General features: G+C 42.2%; 1 protein-coding gene across 2 annotated transcripts in view; it reads left to right on the forward strand.

Annotated features, from left to right (window-relative positions):
* KDM5A (lysine demethylase 5A) overlaps window positions 1-20,186 on the forward strand; it is an 82,492-nt gene extending 62,306 nt beyond the window's left edge. For both annotated transcript variants that reach the window (XM_084648415.1, XM_084648416.1), the window contains 6 exons: window positions 3,211-3,762; window positions 4,495-4,638; window positions 9,296-9,455; window positions 9,788-10,008; window positions 12,723-13,133; window positions 18,775-20,186. In XM_084648415.1, the coding sequence (XP_084504541.1) occupies window positions 3,211-3,762; window positions 4,495-4,638; window positions 9,296-9,455; window positions 9,788-10,008; window positions 12,723-13,133; window positions 18,775-18,987 (1,701 nt within the window). In that variant the 3' untranslated portion in view covers window positions 18,988-20,186. The remainder of the gene's footprint in view (window positions 1-3,210; window positions 3,763-4,494; window positions 4,639-9,295; window positions 9,456-9,787; window positions 10,009-12,722; window positions 13,134-18,774) is intronic.
* Window positions 20,187-23,176: the final 2,990 nt, after the last annotated feature.

Raw genomic sequence — 23,176 nt, forward strand, 5'->3', positions numbered from 1 at the left:
ACTTGTGGCACCTTAGAGACTAACCAATTTATTTGAGCATAAGCTTTCGTGAGCTACAGCTCACTTCATCGGATGCATTCAGTGGAAAATACAGTGAGATTTATATACACACAGAACATGAAAAAATGGGTGTTTATTATGCACACTGTAAGGAGAGTGATCACTTAAGATGAGCTATTACCAGCAGGAGAGTGTGTGGGGGGGGACCCTTTGTAGTGATAATCAAGGTGGGCCATTTCCAGCAGTTAACAAGCACGTCTGAAGAAAAGGAGTACTTGTGGCACCTTAGTGAGCTATAGCTCACGAAAGCTCATGCTCAAATAAATTGGTTAGTCTCTAAGGTGCCACAAGTACTCCTTTTCTTTTTGCGAAGACAGACTAACACGGCTGTTACTCTGAAGCACGTCTGAGGAACACTGGGGGTGGGGGAGGGGATAAACAAGGGGAAATAGTTTTACTTTGTGTAATGACTCAACCACTCCCAGTCTCTCTTCAAGCCTAAATTAATTGTATCCAATCTGCAAATTAATTCCAATTCGGCAATCTCTCGTTGGAGTCTGTTTCTGAAGTCTTTTTGTTGAAGAATTGTCACTTTTAGGTCAGAAATCTAGTGACCAGAGAGATTGAAGTGTTCTCCGACTGGTTTATGAATGTTATAATTCTTGACATCTGATTTGTGTCCATTTATTCTTTTACGTAGAGACTGTCCAGTTTGACCAATGTACATGGCAGAGGGGCATTGCTGGCACATGATGGCATATATCACATTGGTAGATGTGCAGGTGAACGAGCCTCTGATTGTGTGGCTGATATGATTAGGCCCTATGATGGTGTCCCCTGAATAGATATGTGGACACAGTTGGCAACAGGCTTTGTTGCAAGGATAGGTTCCTGGGTTAGTGGTTCTGTTGTGTGGTGTGTGGTTGCTGGTGAGTATTTGCTTCAGTTTGGGGGGCTGTCTGTAGGCAAGGACTGGCCTGTCTCCCAAGATTTGTGAGAGCGATGGGTCGTCCTTGTAGATCCTTGATGATGCATTGGAGAAGTTTTAGTTGGGGGCTGAAGGTGACAGCTAGTGGCGTTCTGTTATTTTCTTTGTTGGGCCTGTCCTGTAGTAGGTGAGTTCTGGGTACTCTTCTTTAGGTTGGGGGGCTGTCATTACACAAAGTAAAACTATTTCTCTTTGTTTATTTCTCCCACCCCCCCCACACACACAGTTCCTCAGACCTTCTTGTTAACTGCTGGAAATGGCCCACCTTGATGATCACTACAAAGGGTTTTCTCCTCTCCCTCCCCCACCCCCCCCAGTAATAGCTCATCTTAAGTGATCACTCTCCTTACAGTGTGCATGATAAACATCCATTTTTTCATGTTTTGTGTATATAAATCTCCCCACTGTATTTTCCACTGAATGCATCCGATGAAGTGAGCTGTAGCTCACGAAAGCTTATGCTCAAATAAATTGGTTAGTCTCTAAGGTGCCACAAGTCCTCCTTTTCTTTTTGCGAATACAGACTAACACGGCTGCTACTCTGAAATCTTCTCTCTGAATTGGTTTTAAACCTATGCCTAATTATATTGCATAGGGAGGGTGAGGTGGGGCACTGTGCTGTTGGTGACTTGTCTTAGATCCAAGCCCCTGTCTCCTTGTGGTCATTAAAGAGCCCATTGTCTTTCATGTGGAATACTCCTGGCGGAATTCTGCGCCAAAAAATTAAAGTTCTGCACACAATATTTCAAAATTCTGTATATTTTATTTGTTAAAATAACACAATATAATCATGCCAGTTACAATTATTTTGGTAACTTATTTCAAAATATCTGTGTATGTCTGTAACAGTACAGACCAAAAATACCAAAAAAGATTCTGCTAATTTTTTTTGACAAATAGATTCCTTATGAGGCATATTAATATAGAACTTTGTGTAATTAATTTAATTTGTGTAATTAATTTAAATTACCAGACAGACTGTTTCCTGCACCTGTCAGAAGCCGTGTAAAGGCTTCAGGGAGTCAGCAGTAACGGAGGAGCTGAAGGGAGAGGGAAGGACCCTAGGAGTGAACCTGTTGGGTGTAGGTGGGAGGTTTTTCTTTGCGGGGATGTGTCGGGGGGAGGGGGATTGTATGGGTATTGAGAAGCTTCCCGCATTCAGACCCTGGCTGACCCCAAGCCTCTCCCATTCAGTCAGGCACATCTGCCCCTGTCCCCACACCCCTCATCCCCATGGGTCTCTGCAGCCACCATCCCAGGCTCAACACTGTCACCTCACTAGCTCCAGTCTGTCCCCCCCATGCCTTTCTGAACCCTAGTCTGAGACCCCCTAGCAGCCCTGTGTTCCCCACTCTGTCCTTACCTGGCTCCACAGGCAGGATGCTGTGATGAATTCTACTCCTGGGGGAATTCTGCAGCACTGGGCATAGAATTTTGTATTTCCCTGCATAAAATACATTTTGCCTAAGACAGGTTTCAGAGTAACAGCCGTGTTAGTCTGTATTCGCAAAAAGAAAAGGAGGACTTGTGGCACCTTAGAGTTTATTTATTTGAGCTACAGCTCACAGCTCACGAAAGCTTAGGCTCAAATAAATTGGTTAGTCTCTAAGGTGCCACAAGTACTCCTTTTCTTTTTGCCTAAGAGATGCTGCAGTTCTGCCTTTTTGAACACTAGAGGCCACTGTGGTGCTAGAACGGTCCTATTAGTGCAGCTGGCTGTTCTGGAGCCACAGCAGGCTCTGGTGGGCAAAAGGCAGAACTGCAGCACTTCTGAGGCAAAATGTTTTTTATGAGGGGAAAATCCAAATTCCAGTTTAAGTACATTTTGTCCTCTAATTTCCCCCTGCAATTTAAATTGGAAAATGCGGCATTGCAGTAATTCTTAGGCCAGTGCTTCACTTGAGAGGTGGCTGCATTTCAGTGGAAAGTGTTGCCTGGTACAGCATGGGTCTCTGTTTATGTTTGCAGAGTGCTTTGGAAGCTTTTGGGAAGACAGGTACTGTATAAATGTTAGGTGCTGATCATATGTCAGAAAGTCGGGGAATAGTAGGGTTCTGGGGAGGAAATTGTAATTAGAATTGCATTTTCTTCTGGTTTTTGAGTCACTGTGCTTAGGAGATTCTTGATATGTCCTTGCCTTTCAGTGTTGTTTACTCTGGTAGCAAAACCTTGTGTCCATTTGCTGTGAAGGGTTATCGGCTATCACTCTCTGTGCTGTGCAGGTGGCTGTATTCAAGGACCGGGAGCAGAAGGAGATCGAAGCCATGCATGCCCTAAGGGCAGCTAACCTGGCCAAGATGACCATGGTGGACCACATAGAGGAAGTCAAGTTCTGCATCTGTCGCAAAACGGCTAGTGGGTTCATGCTACAGTGTGAGCTCTGCAAGGACTGGTTTCATAGCAGCTGTGTGCCCCTCCCCAAAACCAGTTCCCAAAAGAAGGGCTCCAGCTGGCAGGCCAAAGAAGTCAAATTCTTGTGCCCACTCTGCATGCGTTCTCGAAGGCCTCGACTTGAAACCATCTTGTCTCTGCTGGTGTCCCTGCAGAAGCTACCTGTACGGTTGCCTGAGGGGGAGGCATTGCAGTGCCTGACAGAACGTGCCATGAGCTGGCAGGATCGAGCACGGCAGGCTCTGGCCACTGATGAACTGTCCTCTGCTTTGGCCAAGCTTTCTGTTCTCAGCCAGCGCATGGTGGAGCAAGCAGCCAGGGAGAAAACAGAGAAGATAATCAGTGCAGAGCTACAGAAAGCAGCAGCTAACCCTGACCTACAGGTAGGGTGTGCAGGGGTATCCTACTCTTTACCTCTTCATTGTGATTTGTCAGTCTTTCTAGGGGCACTTTGGGAAAGAAGCAGTTGTGTTGAGCATTAGATGCGTCAGTCGTTTAGGTCATTGATTTGAATGTAGCTCCCAGGTAATGACAAGAAGTCATCAGTAGGCTTAGGTATTTATAAGACACTTGAGGCATCTAAATGCCAGTACTGTCTGGCAAGCTGAGTGGCCTGTAAGAAATGTTGTTGGCCTCAGTACTGTTCCCAGTAGATAGCTGTCCATAAAGCAGTTGATACCTTTTTGGCAGTTTCAGGGAGGACTGCAGATTTTCTACAGCTGCTAAAAATGTTTCCTCCATATCAAGACTGGGGCATACTGAGATGATGCAGTGGTGAGAAAGAAGTTTGTGCTACCACTGACCGTGTTCTGACAGTTCTGGATAAAATGAGAAGTCAGTAGGACTGTCAGCCAGTATTTCTCAAAAGGATTGGAGAAGATAAAAAAAATTAATCCTCTGTGGTTTATTCCTTGACATCATCCCAGGTTTTTGCCCAGACCTTAAGATATGGTGACAGTTTTGCCTGGGTTCTGCTATGCATGTACAGACTGTATTTCTGAAAGGAGGGCAACTAGCCTTCGTATAATCATTCTCCCCAGCAGTGATTTTTGCTGCAGCTTCATACTGTATCCATTTGTTTGTTGCTCCATTCATATTTTCCCTTTGTCACTTAGGGTCATCTGACTAGTTTCCAGCAATCCGCTTTTAACCGTGTGATAGGGAGTGTGTCATCATCCCCACGGCAGACGATGGACTATGATGATGAAGAAACAGATTCTGATGAAGACATCAGGGAGACATATGGCTATGATATAAAGGTAATAACGTTGCATGGGTGCTAAGGGCTTTTCTGTATATGGAGTTATTCTGGAATAACTTCATGTGTGAACATTGCCTTTCTGGAATAAGGGTACCTTTTCCAAGTTAGTTTAATCCACTTTGTATTTCTATTTGTAGACAAGATGTAAGACATAAGATACATAGTGTGGCCATGTGCCTGTTAGGAGAGGTTTTTGATGGGTTTCATCTGTACATTATAGATTTGGAGTGCTGAACATTTTTGGTCGTAACATTCGTAGTCAAAACTCCATAACGTATTGTGTGACTAGATTTAAAACAACACTTTTCTAGTGCTACTAAATTCTAGATACTTGCACTTCTTGGGGATTTGGAGCCACAAGTAGACTGGAGGAATTGTATTTTATGCTATGCAGATCAGGATGGGAGCCATGTTTTGATTTTGTACCTTTTCACAGATGTTGTATACTTGTCACAGATTAAATTAGTACCCAAAACAGGAGCTCTTCACCAAGCTACAGTGTAGCAGAAAGTGGGATTTGAAAACTCCACGTTCTATAAGAAGTTTTCTGGTGATCCATCTCCTTTGGCATTTCGCTATCCATCTGTTCCCTTCCCCACTTGTGCATGCAGAGGAGGTGGAGCTGTTCACTCCCACCATGTGGAGGAGGTCCGGACTACAGCTTTGGATCTATATGTAAACTAAGCTCCTGGAACTGATTCAGAAACTAAAACTGCACTTATCCATAGGCTTCAGAAATGGTTTTGCTGCAGAAGAATTTTCATGAGAAAACTGCAGAGATTAGTCATACCGCCTTAGGTAGTTAAGTGTGTTTTCAGTGAGACTATATTAAAATGAAAAGTAAAACTGTTCTCTGAGATGCTGCTCACTGTTTTCAGTGAAGAATGTGAAACAGTGTTCTCTTAGTGCAGGTGGTCACCTTAGTGATGCAGCATTGTATTTCCTTCATGAGGCATAATGCTGAGAAAATTTGAGGTTCCATTAGATACTGTAGAGATTACCTTAAAAGGCAATGAAACATCTTGATTTTGAGGGTTTTGTTTTAAAGATAAATTCTATAATTGTTGAAGGGACCTCATTTTTTTCAGTCCTGATCTGCCTCACTTTTTTTAGTTATTACTTTTAGCACTCGTCAGACTCTTCAACTTTTTAAACAACTTACTCTCTATATAACTGCCCGCAGCAGTCAAGAAAAAATGCAACATAATTTTTCTGTAATCCCGTGTGAGATGTCAGTGAGGGAAATTTAGAAATTAGGGGTTGCAGTTAGTTTGGCATTTAATTAAACTATCATTTAAAAAAAAATTCCAAACATTTTAAAGCTTTTCCTTGCACAGTGATGAGGTTTTTCTGAAAGATGTGGAGGTTCACTGGGCTGTAATAAGAAAGGACATGCTGGGAAAGATGAAAATGCTTGTGAGTTTTTTGCAGGGCTGCTGCTTGGATTTTAGGGAATGCAATCTGCAGTCATGGGGTTTCAAAATCTATTATTTAATCCTATAATTCTGAAATCTTTGTAGAGTCATAAAATGAGAGATGGAAAGGCCTGTTAAATAATCTGGTACTTCCCCTGGTTAATGCAGGATTATTGCCTTGAAAATGCTTAACTTGTACTGTAACCAGTCTTTGTTCTGCATGCCCCAGGCAATGGGACTGAGACTATTTCATAGCTAGATAAATTTTTTTTGACAATGAAATTGGCTGAGTTTTCAACTGTAAATCTCCTTAATTTCATAGGCTCATAGACTCATAGAAAAGTAGGGCTGGAGACCAGAGGTCATCTAGTGCAACCCCCTGCAGTGAAGCAGGTCCAAGGAAACCTATACTATCCCTGTTCTTAAAAATCTGCAGCGATTGGATTCCACAGCCTCCCTTGGAAACCTATTCCAGTGCATAACTATCTGAATAGTTAGAAAGTTGTGGCACCCAGAACTGGACACAGTGCTCTAGCTGAGGCCTCAGCAGTGCTGAGTAGAAGTGGGACAGTTACCTCTTGTGTCTTACATATGATGTTCCTGTTAACGAAACCCATAATATTAGCTTTTTTAAAGATGCATCACGTTATTGACTTATATTCACTTTGTGATCCACTATAACCACCAGATCCTTTTCTGCAGTACTGCTGCTTAGCTAGTTATTCCACATTTTGTATTTGTACATTTGATTTTTTTCCTTACCAGGTGATTGTCTTTTTTGAATTTCATCTTGTTGATTTCAGATCAATTCTCCACTTTATTAAGGTCATTTTGAACTTTAATCCTGTTCTTCAAACCTCTGTCACCTTGGGGTCATCATTAATTTTATAGGCATACTCTTTACTCCATAATCCTAAATCATTAGTGAAATGTTGAATGGTACTGGACCCATCACAGACCTTTACAGCACCCCTCCAGATACTTCCTCCCAGTTTGATAGCAAATATTGATAACTTCTCTTCGATTACAGTTTTCCACCCAATTGTGGTTCATCCCATAACATCTAGTTTTACACTTTCCCCTGCATCTTTGGTTGTTAACTCCATAAATACTTGATTACTGTAATCATAAGAGGCTCTTAATTATTCTTTTCTGGACTCCCTGCAAGCTTGATAAGGTGGTGTCCAGGACAGGACACAGTATTCCTGATGCGTTTCACCAGATTTGTAGATGAGGGTGGACTCTTGCCTTCAGCTTTGATGGAACCAAAATTGCTTTGACTTGTTTGTCCTGAAATGCAAACTCATATTTGATTTAATCTCCACTGTCACCTCTTTGAGCATTAGTTTTCCAGTTTTCTCTCTCCCACTGAACGTTTCAGAGTTTTTGCCCAGATATATTAATGTTTTCCCCAAGCTGAAGGTCACTACTTCTTCCCATATTTCTCACTTCTCTAGGGCTATTTGTATTTTTCTTCCGATGTTCCTGCTTCAACTCTAGAGTTTTCTGCAGGTTGCATTACTGTGTAGCTTACTCCTTCTTAAATGCTTACATGGAATGAAACTCAGTTTTAAGACTAATATTTGAGCTCTTGATCCCCTCTTTTTTCCCCCAGCCACTGTGGGCAACACAGTTCTTTGTCACGCAGCACTATAATCTGTGTCCTCTTCAATTCTGTCCCTTCTAGACTCTCACAACCAACGCATATCTAAATCTTGCCACTAATTCCTGCATAACGTCTCTCTAAAATCTGGTCTTTCCTGTGTCCAGGCTGCTAACCCTCAGTATATCATGTCTCCGCTTTCTCCTCTTTGGTCTTAATAAATGCCATCCTGCCACCTTAAAATCTGTTAAAAAAGCTATTGTAAATATCATCTTAAATTATTTCTTAGACCATGTCACCCCCTCCTGTTTACATCCTCCTGCCAGTGTTCCCCCTTTTTCACCGCCGCAAGCACAAACCTATTTTTTTTTCATTTCTAAATTCCTTCATGGCTTCTCTGTGCAGTACCTTTTATCCATTCTCTCATATAGAACTGTACACCTCTGCTCTGCCAAAGATGCCAGCTTTTGTTGTTCACTAGTTGTATTTTCCCACAAGCATCTCCTTGCATAAAGGACGGCATGGGATTTACTCCCTGTTAAAAATCTGCAGTCACTACATTATTCTCTGAATAGCTCCTTAAAATTCACTTATGCCGTGATTCTAATAAAATGCTTGATATTAGCCAGGCAGCTGGTGTTTTGTGACCCCTGCTTATTGCACTGATCATAATTGTCTCATAGTTACCTTGCGCTCCCCACATCTTTGTATCCATTAATTGTTTCTCATCCTCTTTTTAAACTGTAAGCATTTTGGGGCTGAGACCATGGATTTTTGTTTGTGTATGTAGAGCCTAGTAGACCGAAGCCCTTAGCTGCTACTGCACAAACTACTAGTGTCTAAGTAGGTAGATAGTAGCTGATTCTCTGTCACCTGTTGCATGTTGGTTTCTTCACACATTATGTGGAGTCATGAATATACTGTTCATGAATGCCTAATGAGCCCCAATTAAAAGCATGAACAAAACAGTCCACTAATTTGTCATTTAATCTGGAGTCTAACTTTGTACAAAAGATGTTAACTGCAAATAGAAGTCCTTGGTTCCTCACCAATAGGCGTAATGGCCCTAATTTAGCCACTGAATGTTTTTCAAAATCTTGGGCCTCATGACAAGGAAATCATGGCATTTCCAATTTAAAATTTGCCTTAGGAGCCTATTCTGTAATGAATTTCTCTCTGTCCATAGTCAGATGCCAAATTTGACAGTCCTTGCCAGGGACATATCCTGACCTGAAATTCTTCCAGAAGTGTGAAGAGTACATGTACATATGCCTATAAACCCCTTGTTCCTAGACCTCAAAAGCAGGGACCTCCATGGTATATCATTCTGTTGACAGTGGAGTTCACACCTGGGGACTAATCTGTGGGGAAAGTTGGGAAATCACTCATTCTTCCACTGCACTCAACCAGTGTATATGGAACACACTGATCTCTCTCTAGAGCTGCTGCCATCTCATTACTTAAATAGGTACGTTAATTGCACAATACACTGGCACTATCAATTTCTGTGGCAGGGTAGTTCTGAGCAGGTTCTAGAAGCAGTGGGCTTTTGAGGATTCTGTTAGGATCTGCTCCGAAGTAGATAAATTCCAGCTTTAACAGCCTGTGTGTGTGTTTTTCTCACTATGTGACTTCAGGATAACGCCAGTGTGAAATCTTCAAGCAGCCTGGAACCCAACCTGTTCTGTGATGAGGAGATCCCCATCAAATCAGAGGAAGTGGTGACACACATGTGGACAGCTCCCTCATTCTGTGCTGAACATGCATATTCATCTGCTTCCAAAAGCTGTCCTCAAGGTATTGCCTTTTCTATGCATTAGCCATTGAGAGGGGTCTGAGCAGGTGATTTGAAACCCGAGCCGGTGAATGATAATGCTAATCACATCAGGTAAGCTCAGAGGCCGTTGTGTTTATATGTGGGAAAGGCAACTAGTGGTCAGCATGTCAGGGAATATACTGTAGAAATATACCAAAATTCTTATTTGCTCATGCTCAATGGTTGTGCCAATGCCCAAAGTTTCTGTTTGAGCCTTCTACACCTTCAGACTGTTACTGAAAAATAATACGCTATTGTCTTGTTTCCGACCACCTTCCTGTCTGACCTATGTGATTTGCCTTCTGTTTGAAAGGTCCTAGCACCCCAAGGAAGCAGCCCCGGAAAAGCCCCTTGGTGCCTCGCAGTTTGGAACCTCCGGTGCTAGAGCTGTCACCTGGTGCCAAATCTCAGCTAGAAGATCTAATGATGATAGGAGATCTGCTGGAGGTATCTTTGGATGAGACCCAACATATTTGGCGGATTTTACAGGCCACGCATCCACCCTGTGAAGACCGATTCCTTCACATCTTGGAGGTATAGATGTGGAAAAAAAAGTGTAGCATAGAATGAAATTGGGTCAAGGTTGTTGTTGTTTGTTTTTGTTTTTTTTTAAATGGAATTTCAGGTGATTTTTCAGTGGATTTTCCCTTGGCATCTTGCATCTTTTTGCAAAGAAATAGCCTCTGATCCAAAAAACCTCAGACCTCACTCATCACTATGTTTAACTTGGTCTAAATAATTAATTAGCTCTTGTAAGTTGTTCCATCATTCTTTTCAGCTCAGCATTCCTTTGAGGTGGACATCTGAGAGCAGGTCTTTTCAGGGACACAGTGTCATCTTCCATAAGCTATAGCAAGAACTCCTGCCTCATTGATTGTGCTTACTGTACAGTAAAAAACATACACTGCTGTCCAGAAGTTAGTGGAATTGCTTTTATTAAAAAACCTGGCCAAAAAACTAGGAAATTCCTTACACCAAACCATAAAGTTAAAATTGTAGAGCAAAGCATTCAGAAGTAATGAATGAAGGGTTCAGAATCTGAACCAGTTGGAAAGGAGAGTGGGAAGACAATTATTGCAAAATAAGTAACACTTACCCCTACCGTCTAGCTTCGTATCCAGTTATTACAGGTGTGCAATATTTCACTGGTCAGAAAGGAAATTGTGTATATACACGTGCTTGTCCATATTTTAATTTTTGGGGGGGGGGGCATGAGGGGAAAAAAACCCGGTGCAACTTAAACTCCTGCCCTCATTTGCATATGTATTGCAGAACCAGTTGTTACTTAAGGTGGGAAATACAAAACGGCAAGTGGTGAAGTCTAAAAACAGGTCTCTCTTTCAAGAAGATGCTTTGGTACTCAAAGCGAGGAGGGAAAGAATACAGGATGCAGATCTAGAATTAATTCTAAATTGAACTACATTCTAAGTGCCACAGGTGGCAGCAGTGTCTCTTTAGAACATTGTAAAGGTCTGATTCAGATCAGAGGTAAGGGTTGGTATGGAAAAAAACCCGGCAACCATTGCCACTACAGTTAACATCCTTAGACCCAAGCCCTATATTTACATCCAAAGGATTCACAAAATAAACCACCTCCTTTGCACGAGTACAGGAGCCTTGCATCTGCAGTCAAACCATGTGCTAAAACCCTCGTTACATTGATAGAGACTAACTACATACCTCAAATCATTTGAAAAGCAAGATTCTCTTCATTTATTATCAAACTTCCAATTCAGTTATTCAGCCTAAAACAAATTTACTACAAATTTCCATTTAAACCCCCACCCCGCAAACTAGAACGTATGCAAACTAAATGAGCATTTTAAGATTTTCCATTTAAAATTAGTCGTTTTGGCCAAAACAAGCTTTCCCAAAGGTTAACCTAAAACTCATCTGCTTTGTAGACAGCTGTAGTCTGCGTCTACCAAACAAATTATTTTGCTTGGAGGTGCAATGACAGCCATTTGCTGGCACTCAGGCCACTTTTTCAAAATCATTCCACATTAAAGGAATATTAAGGTTACAGAGCAGAGCGCTCAAGTCAGAAAATGATTAAGGAAGCTCTTGGGGGGCACGGACTGTCTTTTTCTGTGTTTGTACAGCACCTAGCTCAATGGGAACTCCATCCATGACAGATTCCTGGGTGCTATGACAATACAAACAGTAATAAATTTGTGGCTGCGTGCAAAACCTTAACTCTGCTCTTTTGTGTGCAGGCATTACACTACAGTCTTATTAGATGACATACTATGTCTTCCTGCAAGAACCATACCTTATTCAGCGTACAGGATAGACATGCTCAGGGAATGAGGCAGCTCTTCAATATTTCTTTCTATCCTCATTGTTCAGTGTGTAACCCCGTTCCTCATTTATTGCATACCATTGAAAACTTGAAGTGAATAAGGAATTCTGTATTTTATAAACTTGTCTGTGGAGCTCATCAATGTGCCTTAAATAATTTTATCCTTCACGTCTACATGAAGTCAAAAATCATCATTATGCCCATTTTACAGATGCAGAAAAGAGGCGGAAAGATTAAGTGACCTGCCTGAGGTCCCTTAGAAAGCCTATAGGTATCCTGAGTTCCAATTCAGTTTAAACACAAATGCTTGCTTCCTCTCCTAGAAGATGCATAATTTATTCATGCACACTGTGCAACTTCTGGAGTGAATGAGGCAAGGGGCTCTGGAGTGGACCTGAGACCACAATTCACGCAACCCTGATTCATTCTCTGTCCAACATCTGAAATGACTGAGGCTGGCATTGTGAGGAAAAAAACCAGTATGTGATTGTGTAATAAGAGTTTTGGTGAAAATAATTATCACAAGCAAGATCGACCTAGGATCGGGAATAAGCAAGACCAGACCAACACTTAAGGAACAAATGATTTGTCTTGCTACAAATGTCTTTTACAAAAGTCAACGAAGTAGTATAACAAATAATGGAGAATCCTTTCTCGTAGATGGTTTCACTTTTCCATAGGCCATCATTGATTCTTAACAGTTTCTCTTCTTACATAGTTGAATCTGATTTCATTCATCACTTTACTCTGGCAAGCTGAAAGCTAGGAAGGAGTCTCCTTTGTTCAGACTCTGCCATCCTGCCTGGTGGTCAGGCAGGGTCCTTTCTGCACCCAAAACCTGGGAAATGGGAGGTAAAGGTGGGAAGATGTTTCCAACAGACCATGGGAATGTAGCATGTGGATTTCTCTTGATGTTTTTTTTTAATCTCTCCTCCTTTTTATGAAGGATGACAGCCTGGATGAGAAACCATTGAAAATGAGAGCGAGAGATTCTTCTGAGCGGAAACGGAAGCGGAAACTGGAGAGGGTAGAGCAGTTCTTTGGAGAAGTGAAGCAGAAGTCTAAAGAGCTGAAGAAACTAGAGAAACCCAAAAAGAAGAAGCTGAAACTAACCTTGGACAAGACAAAGGAGTTGAATAAACTGGCCAAGAAGCTGGCCAAAGAAGAGGAGCGGAAGAAAAAGCGAGAGAAAGCAGCTGCAGCAAAAGTGGAGTTGGCAAAGGAGAGCACAGAGAAAAAGAGAGAGAAAAAGGTGCTGGATATCCCATCTAAATATGATTGGTCAGGAGCTGAGGAGTCTGATGATGAGAATGCTGTGTGTGCTGCACAGAACTGCCAAAGGCCCTGCAAGGATAAGGTGAGTCCTAGCTTAGTTTTGCCTTAAACAACTGTGGGAGGGTAATGAAAAATCCCTTTTAAGAGTTATTTAAGCAGCAGTGAGCAAAACTTTGAGCAGCAGTGAGGGATGTAGTTAATATGCTACACATATGAAGGCTGGTAGGTGGATGTGACTTTAGAATACTGAGCAGTCAAGCCAAAGCAGCTCATAGAATATGGCCCAGCCATCTGTTCCAAGCCCGAGCAATTGAATTCTGAGTATCAGCATGCTGCATAGTGACTATGAACTAAACCCAACAGTCTCTATATTGTCTCAAGCTGTTGGAGAGGTAGAATCTGGGAGTAATTCTTCCATCTGAATGGAAAAGTAATGCCACCCACAAGCCTCCTTCTATATCAGTGGTGGGCAGCCCGCAGGATGCACACGGCCCATCAGGGTAATCTGCTGGTGGGCCGCGAGACAGTTTGCTTACATTGGCCGTCCAAAGGCATGGCCGCCCGCAGCTCCCAGTGGCCGTGGTTTGCTGTTCCCAGCCCATGGGAGCTGCGGGAAGTGGCGTGGGCCACAGGGAGGTGCTGGCCGCCACTTCCCGCAGCTCCCAAAGTTCTATGTCCTTTGTTGCTAATAATATGGAAGACATGCTGACTTGACCCCCAGGGGTCAATTCTGTGTTTTAGCTAGAACTGTTTCCTGCCCCTGGTCTGTTTTCTGAACAAACGTCTAAAATGGACATGCAGTCCTCATAAACGAAAATTAATTTTCCACAGCTCTTAAATAAAGCCTGTGAGCCATGAGGCTGCGAGTTGAATGAAACCACAGGCTGTACTGCCCCACTTTTCTTGTCCGAGGTGAATCTGCAGCGGTTTGGGAATTGATCAGATTATAGCAAAAGTAACCGATGGAGGTGATCAAACTTATTTTTTTTAGATAAAATGAATTTTTCACGGGAAAACCCTAATAGAAACTGTCAACTTGTAGTGTAATTCAGTGAGGGGTACAGGACTGCATGAATATCAGGAAGATTTTCCTGATTTTGAGACAGCGTGTTGCGGAGTTAGCCTTTACCACTTCAATCAGGACACTAACTACTTGGAACTCGTAAAAAACTAAACTGAGCAAAACACTAGAAAATATACTGTAGAGAACAATCCTCTGCTGCTGGGATCTAGTTCTTTCCCATCTATCTTATAAATGATATTGCAGAATATAGTACATTTTGACTTGAATGAGGTTCCTAGTAGAGGAGTAGTGTCTCTGAATTTACATTCTGATAAAGTACATATTCATTTAAATAGATCAACTTGATATATGCTATGCTAACAAGCAAATTCTCAGCATTATGTGTAACATTCTAAAACTAGTCAGAACATTCCTTAGAATTATTTTCTGTGGGATAGACAGGCATGTTTTTGTATATGTATGTATACAAAATAAAACTTAAATGCTCTAGCCCTATGAATAGAAGGTGACCAACACTGGAATATAATTGCTTACTCCTGGGGGAGTTCTGCGTTACTGCACTTGTGCAGAATTCATGTCTCCCCGCAGATTTCTTTGCTTTCCTGCAGAAAAATGACCTCTGACGGGAGCAAAGGGAAGCCACAAGAGCAGTCATGCGCTCCCTGGCAGCACAGACAGGTCGGTTCAGGTGCCCAGAGCAGCCAGTAGATACGTAAATCACCAGTGGGGTGTGTGAGGGGGTGGGCAGTTGTGTGTGTGTGAGAGAGAAACATTCTGTCCCTCTCACTCACTATTGCAGCATGGCTCGCATGGAGGGGCAGGGCTTCAGGGTATTTTCTGAGGAGGTAGGCATGGCACAGGCTGTCTTCTCGGGCAGAGCAGAATGTAGCAGCCTGCCTACTTAGTGAATTGTTCCCATTGTCTTTGTGAATTCCCCCGGGAGTATAAAACATTTGTAAAAGTTTTAAGGCTCCTTTACATTGCCAGAGTCGTGTAAAGGACAGTACGGCCTTATAAATGCTTATGGTGCTTTAGTGATTAGAACTGGTCTATATTTTTGGACGGAAAAAAATTCTTATCAAAATGTGCTACTTACTTTTCTGGAGATGGTCATTAGCTAATATAAATTGTGAGTTTGATTCCCCAGCCCTCATTTGCTCTCCAGTTGCCTATGATGTAACACTGAGCATGTGGCTGCACATATTCGTTGACTAATAACTAGAAATAGAGTCAAACCTAGCTACATTACTATTAGGCAAGAGGGTTTGGGGATTTCCTCCAATGCTCCCCACTCCCATTCTCAATCCACTGTATTGTAGTTCAAATACATTACCTAAATTGAAACCAGCGTGATTATATTGCATTATTTTGACAAATAAAATATGCAGAATTTTTAATTTTTTGGCGCAGAATTCCCCCAGGAGTAAATTCCTGGAACTGCAGGCATTAATGCCTGCAATCAGTCACTTTTTCAACTGATGCAGATATAGTTTGATTATAAATTAAAGTAAAACCTTCAGTTAGTTTTGATCATTAATTGTTGCTTTGCTTCAAAAATGTTAGTTTGTTATTTTCCAGTATAATTTGAGTTCAGTTTCATGTGGTCCTGTAAGCTGATAGCAGAGCTCCAACAGCTAATGGCTTTCATAAATGTTCCAGTAAATTGTTTTTTATTAATACGGCAGTTTCTTAATCATCTGATTCCAGTTTCTTCTTATCACATTCAAATTAAAATATGCTTTTACTCAGAAAATGATTGACCTGCTGGTGCCTTTGTGCTTTTAAGAGTTTTAATTTACTTTTGTTTCTCTTGAACAGCTTTTGTTTTGTTCTACAGCAAATTCATCTGAAAGTTGAGGGTATTTTTCCCTTAAATGTTTGGCAACATCAGAGTTGTGAGTAATTCAGCTAACTTTGTCAGCCACTTGCTACCAGCTCAGTAGTTTTGGACTCTTACATGGCCTAAGATTATTGGAGGCAGTAGTGCAACTAAGGTCATATGGCCCTGACTTGGCCAAATGCAATAATCAGGTTCCTTTGTTTTCTGAGATTCTGCTGCTGCAGAATCCACACACCGCTTCAGAATTTGACTGCAGAATCTAAACTTTCATTTAAGAGTTTAGTCTTTATGGTTGCCAAAATCACCTTTCAAATACAACATTGCAGAGATTTACATTATTCCTTTTTGTATTTAATTGAATAAAAATGTCTATTTTGGCATTTACATGAAGATGCTGCAAAAAATTCAGTGTGCTGCAGAAATTGAGGGCTTTGCGGTAGAATTTAGGGTCAGTGTGCTGAAAGACCTCAGGAGGCCGTGAAAGTATATATCCACTTCTAACAGACTTCTTCATGTGCTATTGCAGCTTTCTACATGAATTAGGTGTTGGAGGAGGAAAAACATAAGTTTTAAAGAATAAAGGAAGGATTTAAGGCAAAATTAAAGAAGTGATTTGGTAGCTGAGGAGAGGCAGGGAAGAATTTCAGCTAAATAGGATAGCACCAGTGAATGAGTTCCCTAATTGTGGAGTGTAATTGAGGAAGGTCAGAAAGTCCAGAGTGAGAAAGTAGACAGATAAATAGATCTGAACTCAGTTAGGGTAGACTAACTTCAGGAAGTATTTGGAATACTAAAGAGCAGTTTGAAATGGATCCTGATACGCAGTTGGTGGAACCAGGAAGATGGGAGTAATGTTGTTCTGTTTCCTGGAGTGAGACGAGATTAGCCTAGCAGCCATATTCTAGGTCTCTTCCTCCCCCCCACTCCCAGGCTCTAAGAATAAAAAATTATTAAAACAGTAGGAGAAGATTGCAATTGGCAGTGAGTAAGGATTTTATCTGAGACAGGGTCAAAGGAATGGGGGATGAATTCTGGCAGGGTTCCTCAGATTGCAAGGCTGCCTATTACACCTGTGTGATGTGAGAACAAAAGAAAACTTTGGTCAAGTCAAGGATGATTGGTTGTCCAGCTTAGCCCTGGAAGTGAAGGTTGGGCTATGTTAGGGGGAATGATAGGAGAGGGTCTTGGGACAAAGGTTTTTTCCCCTTGAAAAGGGCTTCATTATGTGGAGTTAAGCTTTATTGTCAAACTTAACAGGGAGATGGTACATGTGGCTTGATCAGCTGGATCAAAAGATTAATGGTTGAATCCAGCAATGAAAAGTCTAGGAGGGAGAAAAGAAATACTTCGAGATGAGCTCTAGTGAAAGAGTGAGGGAACAGCAAAGCAGTTAGTTTCTTGTACTAAGTGAAGATCATTGGCTCCTTGCTGAAGGCCCTCAGGGAAGAGTGACTGATGGTTCTGAAATCCTCCATATATGAAGAGACAAATCAAACAGTTTTAGAACCTGGAAAATCAAAAGGAGGATGGTCTAGGTAAAGTGGTAAGTGAAGCCCTTGTATTCCAGAATATTGCTGAGGCTAGGGAGCATGGTCACGAGTGAGGGAGGATCAGACAAAGGGTTTTCAGTGTGTGCAAGGAGGTGCTTTTGTTCAGAAAAGTTGAAGTAAATAGTGGCTTTGATGAATGGTGTTTCAGCTGCTGATATGCTGAAGAATCAGGAGAGGAGACAGAAGTGGGGCTTAATTGCCATTTTTCAAAATAAAAATCAGAAAACACCTCATGGTGTAAAGTGATTGGGTAGTTAAAGTAGGGAGTCTGGAATGGCACTGTGAGCATCCTGACCTAGGATAGGAGAGGAACTGCGTCTTAATAGTAGACAGTAGATAGTAAGTTATGATTTATGCATTTCTCAGGAGACATCTTGAGTCCCGTTGGTACCATCCTCTTCATCTATTTAGGTGAAGGCAACTGGACTGAGATTCATGGAGGTGACCTGGATGGGAGAGAAGGGGGGTGGGATTGAAGAAGGGGCGAGTAGAGAAGTGGGTAAATTAGTTGGGGTTAATTAGTATGTTTTAAATGAGAAACTGTCAGTAATCTGTTTCGGACTCTGCTGGGAGGGGGGATACTTATAGCAAAAAACCGAAAATAAATACAGTATTTTTGATCACCGTATAGGCACTGTAGTTGCTCTTTCCCAAGGGCTGGTCATATGTCCTTTAAGCTTTCTTGGATTTCAAAAGGCTTTTTCACTCTTAACATTTCCATTGTAATTGATCCTTAGGAATCAGGATAGTGCTAATCCATTCCCTTTGCACATATTACTAGTGCTCTTTGTTTGCTCTGTGCAACTGACTAAACTTGAGTTTCTGCTTCCTTGGGTACTTAAGGAGATAATTGACATAAATACAATGGATTATCTTGGAAGAACATCCCTGAATGTTTAGGCTGGGTATCGTGCAGGTAGCTTTGGGGCAAGTCCGACTTACAAAATTCCCCACATCTGACTGAGAAGAGAGTCCTCGCATTATAGGATGTGATCCTTTCTCAGGATCTATTGATACTACTCAACTGTACTGAAATCTAAACCTAAACTATAGGCCACACTGAAACCAGGCAGCTTCTGCATCTTCAGGACAATACAGGTTGAGTGTGAAGTGATGGAGCTGTAGAAGGCAATGCCAAGGTTGTCTCTCTCTCTCCCTTGGTTTGGACCTAGCAAAGAACTGTCATGACTTTGACAGTTGACTTGAGCAGAGTCCTGGGCTTATTTTCTGACATGGGTCTGGAGAGTTGAATCGGACACCTGTTTCCCTCGCAGGGTTCTTCATGAGGTGTTGATCTTGTCTCTTGCAGGTAGACTGGGTGCAGTGTGATGGTGGCTGTGACGAGTGGTTTCATCAAGTTTGTGTTGGCGTCTCTCCAGAAATGGCAGAGAACGAGGATTACATCTGTATGAACTGCGCAAAGAAACCGATGCAGGGCCCAAGTAGCCCAGCTCATGCACCACCTCCCCAGTTCTTACTGAGCTACAAGCTACCAATGGAAGATCTCAAGGAGACAAGTTAGCAACTACTCAATCTCCCTGGGACTTGGGGAAAATGGACCACCGAGACCCTACTGAAAGAGGGTATTTGAAGCTACTGTAGCCACTCAGCCTCACTACCAAGGATGTACAGCCCTGCAGCAGAGATGGTCCCTTATTGCTGGCTTCCTCTGTACAACGGGGATGTCAGAGGCACAGTGGTTCCAACCCATCAATGCAGACTCCACCTCTGTGGGAGTTCCAGCCAATGTTTTAAATGAAAGTGTTTCCAGCTGAATGTGGGTGCTGCCTTCAGAGACTGAGCAGACATGGGTCTGTTAGATTAGACACTTGGGTGTGTTAGAAGTGCATCTGTGAAACGGGAAGTGGGGTTGGCATGGAATGGGTGGCCATTGGCTGGAGCTCTCAGCCCTACCAGGTTGCCCCATGGAGTCATATTGTCCATGCAGAGATTTGGAAGTTACCTTCAGCCCAGTGGTCTCTCCGTACCAACTGAGCCAACAGGGAAGTGTATGGGAATAATGAACCTGCCTCAATGGCCAGGCAGCTCACACTACATTACAGGGATGGAAGGGGGTGGCTGAATAGCTCTTAGTTTCTATTTTGTAGTTAGAGGGCAAAGGAGCTCAAGGTCTCAGAAATCAGCACTGGTTCTGTTTACCAAAAAGATACCCAGCCCCACCCCACCATGTATATTTTCCTGACAGGGAAAGTCAATCTCCCCGTCCGTCCTGAGGAGGGCCACAAAGCATCAGTTAAGATGTCAGTCTATGCCACAGCTTGGAAAGTAAAGAGCACTTTCCTTCACTATACAGGGGTCATCTCTCCTGTTCTAGGCATTGTTAGTGTTCCGTGCTCCTGTATATTACAGTTGTCTGACACAGGCTGAAGCTGGTGGAGAGATACAGCAAAGTGATCTGTGCCCAGGGATGGGGAGGAATGAGGACAGCCCACTTACCTCATGGGTTACCCTGACATGTGCTTCTGTGAAAACTTCCACTCAAGTATTTCCAGTATCATGAGCTACAGGCATGGCCTGCCTTGAGCGATACCAGCAAGCAGTCCGCAGATACTGATCACAGCGCAGATCCCCTCCCTGCTGGCTTTGCCTATAATCAGCAGCAGATCCTGTTGGAAGTTGCCCCCGGGTTTGCTGGAGGACAGAGGGTGTGGGGTAATCCTGGGTGACAGTTGTTTTAGTAAATCCATTTTTTAAAAAGGACTTGTTTTTACTTTTTTCTAAATGTCTCAGACTACTGACTTGTTCTATAAATAGATTATTTTTCTTTGATTTTTTTATACTTACCACTGTTACCAGCAGCACAGAGACAGAGGTTCACAAAGCAAAAAACCTGCCCACGGGCTTGGTTTTTTACTCCATTCTTTCCTTGTAGTACAAGGAATTAGCAGTTATCTTCCCCATCCTAGCCTAACCAGCTGCCTGTGTTTAAATAGGTAAATACATTTCACGTGCTACCTTCGTGTTTGGGATTGTTCCTGTTAGCGGGGCACCTGGGCCTTGCTGACTCCAGTCTTTGCTGGCTTTATGTATGTGAGTGTCTGAAGCTGGCCACTGTGCTGTCTTGCCCCCCTTTCCCTGTTGTGTTTCCATTCTTCTACAGTTCTAGGAGTGTTGTACGTAGTGTCCAGTCTTAGTAGAAGCTGGGCTGGGATTTAAAAAAAAATTGACAAAAACAAGTGTTCTGTCTTGACTGTTCTGTGTCCCTTTTTTTGTACTTCAATTTTTGGAGGGTTTTTTAGCTGGCTGAGATGCCAGCCGACATTTTCCAGGCAAAAAAGTAACTAGAAATTCAGCTCAGTCTGCTTCATGTAGATTAACTTCACCTGACTGCTTGTGTGTTCCTGACACCTGGGAAGTGGAGGTGGTGGCAGCGGCTGATTTAAAGGGGAAGGCCTGGGCCTTTGGCAGAAGAAATAATGAGTTGAGACACTGAGGGATAGGGCAGACATTATAGGGCATTGAGTGCCTTGGCATGAGAAGTTGATGTCCATTTCAGCCACTTGCAGACTATATAAGAATCGCCATACTGAGTCAGACCAAAGGTCCATCTTAGTCCGGTATCCTGTCTTCCGACAGTGGCCAGTGCCAGGTGTCCCAGAGGGAATGAACAGAGCGGGTAATCAAGTGATCCATCCCATTGCCCATTCCAACCTTCTGGCAAACAGAGGATAGGGACACCATCCCTGCCCATCCTGGCTAATAGCCATTGATGGACCTATCCTCCATGAATTTATCTAGTTCTTTTTTGAATCCTGTTATAGTCTTGGCCTTCACAACATCCTCTGGTAGAGTTCCACAGGTTGACTCTGTGTTGTGTGAAGAAATATTTCCTTTCGTTTGTTTTAAACTTGCTGCCTATTAATTCCATTTGGTGACCCTGAGTTCTTGCGTTATGAGAAGGAGTAAATAACACTTCCTTATTACTTTCTCCACACCAGTCACAATTTTATAGACCTCTATATATTCCCCTCTTTGTCTTTTCTTTTCCAAGCTGAAAAGTCCCAGTCTTATTAATCTCTCCTCATATGGAAACTGTTCCATACCCCTAATAATTTTTGTTGCCCTTTTCTGAACCTTTTCTAATTCCAGTATATCTTTTTTGAGATGGGATGACCACATTTGATTGTAGTATTCAAGATATGGGTGTACCATGGATTTATATAGAGGCAATGTGATATTTTCTGGCTTATTATCTATCCCTTTCTTAATGATTCCCAGCATTCCGTTCGCTTTTATAACTGTCGCTGCACATTGAGTGGATGTTTTTTCAAAGAACTACCCACATTGATGCCAGGATCTCTCTCTTGAGTGGTAACAGCTAATTTAGACCCCCATCATTTTGTATGGATAGTTGGGAGTATGTTTTCCTATGTGAATTACTTTGCATTTATCAACATTGATTTCATCTGCCATTTTGTTGCCCAGTCACCCAGTTTTGTGAGATCCCTTTGTAGCTTTTCACAGTCTGCTTTGGACTGAACTATCATGAATAGTTTTGTATCATTGCAAATTTTGCCAACTCCCTGTTTACCCCTTTTTCCAGATCATTTATGAATATGTTAAATAGTATTGGCCCCAGTATACACCTCTATGGGACACCACTATTTACCTCTATCCATTCTGAAAACTGACCATTTATTACTACCCTTTGTTTCCTATCTTTTAACCAGTTACTAGTCCATGAGAGGACCTTTTCTCTCATCCCATGACAGCTTACTTTGCTTAAGAGCCTTTGGTGAGGGACCTTGTCAAGGGCTTGCTGAAAATCTAAGTACGCTATATACACTGGATCTCCCTTGTTCACATGCTTGTTGACCCCACTCAAAGAATTCTAGTAGATTGGTGAGGCATTATTTCCCTTTACAAAACCATATTGACGCTTCTCCAACAAATTATGTTCATCTATGTGTCTGACAATTCTGTTCTTGACTATAGTTTCAACCAGTTTGCCCGATCAGTCTCACCGGCCTGTAATTGCTGGGATCACCTTTGGAGCCCTTTTTTAAAAATTGGCATCACATTAGCTATCCTTCTGTCATTTGGTACAGAAGCTGATTTAAATGATAGGTTACAAACCACAGTTAGTAGTTCTGCAATTTCACATTTGAATTCCTTCAGAACTCATGGATGAATACTATCTGGTCCTGGTGACTTATTACTGTTTAGTTATCAACTTGTTCCAAAACCACCTCTGATACCTCAATCTGGGACAGTAAAAAGAATGGCTAAGGTTTGGGAATCTCCCTCACATCATCAGCTGTGAAGACCGAAGCAAAGAATTAATTTAGTTTCCCCATGATGGCCTTATCGTCCTTGAGTGCTCCTTTAGCATCTCAATAGACCAGTGGCCCCACTGGTTGTTGAGCAGACTTTCTGTGTCTGATGTACTTAAATTTTTTTTTGCTATTACTTTTTGAGTCTTTGGCTAGCTGTTCAAATTCTTTTTTGGGCTTCCTAATTATATTTTTACACTTCACTTGCCAGAGTTTATGCTCCTTTCTGTTTTACTCACTAGGATGCCTTTTTGCCTCTCACTACTTCTTTTACTTTGTTTAGCCACGGTGGCACTATTTTGGTCCTCTTATGGTGTTTTTAAATTTGGGGTCAACATTTAAGTTGAGCCTCTATTATGGTGTCTTTAAAAAGTTTCCATGCAGCTTGCAGGGATTTCACTTTTGGTGTGCTGTACC

Source organism: Lepidochelys olivacea (genome assembly GCF_965140295.1).
Source record: "Lepidochelys olivacea isolate rLepOli2 genome assembly, chromosome: 1".
NCBI lineage: Eukaryota > Metazoa > Chordata > Testudines > Cheloniidae > Lepidochelys > Lepidochelys olivacea.